Source organism: Amphimedon queenslandica, unplaced genomic scaffold, assembly GCF_000090795.2.
Source record: "Amphimedon queenslandica unplaced genomic scaffold, v1.1 AMPQUscaffold_13474, whole genome shotgun sequence".
Lineage (NCBI taxonomy): Eukaryota > Metazoa > Porifera > Demospongiae > Haplosclerida > Niphatidae > Amphimedon > Amphimedon queenslandica.
Genome location: NW_003546290.1, coordinates 147,215 through 149,419, shown reverse-complemented (window position 1 = coordinate 149,419; position 2,205 = coordinate 147,215). Strand labels below are relative to the sequence as shown.

General features: G+C 33.0%; 1 protein-coding gene across 1 annotated transcript in view; it reads left to right on the top strand.

Moving 5' to 3' along the window:
• The first annotated feature begins 552 nt into the window (after positions 1-552).
• LOC100632404 (inositol 1,4,5-trisphosphate receptor-like) overlaps positions 553-2,205 on the top strand; it is a 39,852-nt gene continuing 38,199 nt past the window's right edge. The window contains exons 1-4 of the mRNA XM_019994392.1: positions 553-734; positions 779-849; positions 1,107-1,173; positions 1,225-1,258. Of these exons, the coding sequence (XP_019849951.1) occupies positions 625-734; positions 779-849; positions 1,107-1,173; positions 1,225-1,258 (282 nt within the window). The 5' untranslated portion in view covers positions 553-624. The remainder of the gene's footprint in view (positions 735-778; positions 850-1,106; positions 1,174-1,224; positions 1,259-2,205) is intronic.

Below are 2,205 nucleotides of genomic sequence, written 5' to 3'. Positions count from 1 at the left end.
TGTGTGCTACACAAAAGAAAGTTGTGACATCTTCATTACTGGCTAGTGGTCTCATGGTGCTGGTCTCTCCCACCACCATGAAACTACACATGTACATGTACATGTGTAACTGGCTAACAATGGCTACATCTGCTCTCTCATGAGCTATGGTCAATGGTAAGAAAAAGTTGTTTACAAAGCATAATAATGTGCCTCGCCAACATACTTTCTTTAAATGTATGCACTGCAGTCTAAGACTAAAAAATTCAAAACTTAATTATTTTTTTATTGAGCTGTAGTCTGCATGTACATGTACAATGTACATGTAATTTAGAACTACGTGTACATGTTTGAACATATATATTTGTCCCTTTTTGTAGGTATGCATGTAGCTTCCTGTAATTACTCCTGTTAAATGGGAAAATTTTTATCGAGAGCTGCTTCATAAAATTTTACTACATATGTAATTGCTAGTGATTCCTGTTATAAGGAAGAGTCAATTAATATTAATAACTTCCACTGGAAAGTCCCTCCTGGTATGCATTCATCTGATTTTATAATAGTTATTTTATAGCTTCCTGCAATCCTGCTGTCTATAAAAGAGTTGATGTACAGTGCAGAATTTGTGTATTACTTTTGTTGAGTATGGCTGTGCTTGCTGAGGCAGGTCATGGCTCGCTACGCTTTGGTGATACTGTTCTTTTTCTTATTAAGACAAAAGATTATCAAGGCTATGTTTACTCTGAGCTTTCAAGGTGAGTACAATTCTTGCTTAATCTCTTTTCATATGACTTTTTAGCTCTCCCTTTTTAACTGTGTACAACTTGAAAGAGCATAATGAGAAGAATCCAGATTTTCCAAACATTGCTTGTAAGTTAAGTTTTATGCATGGAATATAATGTAGGTAACATTGGCTACCATCGATAATGTTGTCAATTTTCCTACTTTGTAATAATATGCATAGCGAGTCTTGCATAGTCAGCACTGTATTAATGTGTAAGTGATGATTATCACTGGTTGTTGATGTTTATTTGCAATAATAATGTTAGCATAAGTGTGTCATTTAGTTTTGAATGCACAATCAAATGTGTAAATGACCATAATTTTATGACAAATTATTATTACAGTTGCTTCTTTTAAAATAATGGCTCCGAACAAATACAAAGCAAAGCAGCAACTAAAGCAGGCCCAACTGTGAGTCACGCATGCAGTTTAAAGCCCATTATTTGATACTTTATTTTGTAGAGATCCTGAGAGTCAAGAGCATCGCAATGCTGTGGTAAGTTGAAGTTGATGTACTGTACATGCATGCATGTACATGTAGTTTGATTTCTCTAGTATGTATTAATTTTTTTAGTCACATGATCTTGCATTTTGATCGCACTTTAAAGTTTTCAATTTACACTATACCTGTAAATATTGTATTACAATAGTGAGGGTCAATTTTATATCTACATAAATGAGCATGTAAAGCACATACATAGATATACTGTACAGCAGGATTCTTCCTTTCAACCAAACATTTTAATCTCTAAGCTCCAAAAATTAGATTTAAAATTACAAGAAAACAAAGTAGAGTGATGCACTAAGGGAAAGTAAAATGCACAAAGTTGTAGTTGACCTAAAAACCTGCTATGCAATACTTGTAACTTAATTTGTCTAATAAATGCAGTGTTCATCATGTAAGAGAAACTAACTGTTTGTGTTCTCATTTTAATTTTATTGTCATCAGTGCAGCCATCTACATATGCATTACATAAAGCGTCATATTTCATTAAAAAGGGTCATTTTCTTTTCTTCCATTGCCAAACTTTTTAAAACAGTATAATCATACCCATGTACATGCAGGCATGCAAATTAAACATGTATTTGTTAATCTTATAACTTTTCCTTATCCTCAAGGCATTTTGATTAGCTAGCAGGAGTTGTTTTAAAGCACATTTCCTTCCCTTTTCTCCAGTAGAAGCAAACATTTCCTTACCACTAAGTTAATTGGCATTTATGTGCATGCCATGATTTCATACCTACATGTACATGTACATTGTACGTCTCGCAAAATGTACATGTACTTGTAGTTGCATCTCAAACTTTACATTTGAAATGGCCTCTTGTGATAAATGTAATTGCAATAATGCAAGGAGTAAACAGAAAAACGGAATCAACATAATAAAATTTTGTTGATTTTAAATTATTAATTTAAAAGTAAAGGAGATAGTTTGTATGTGC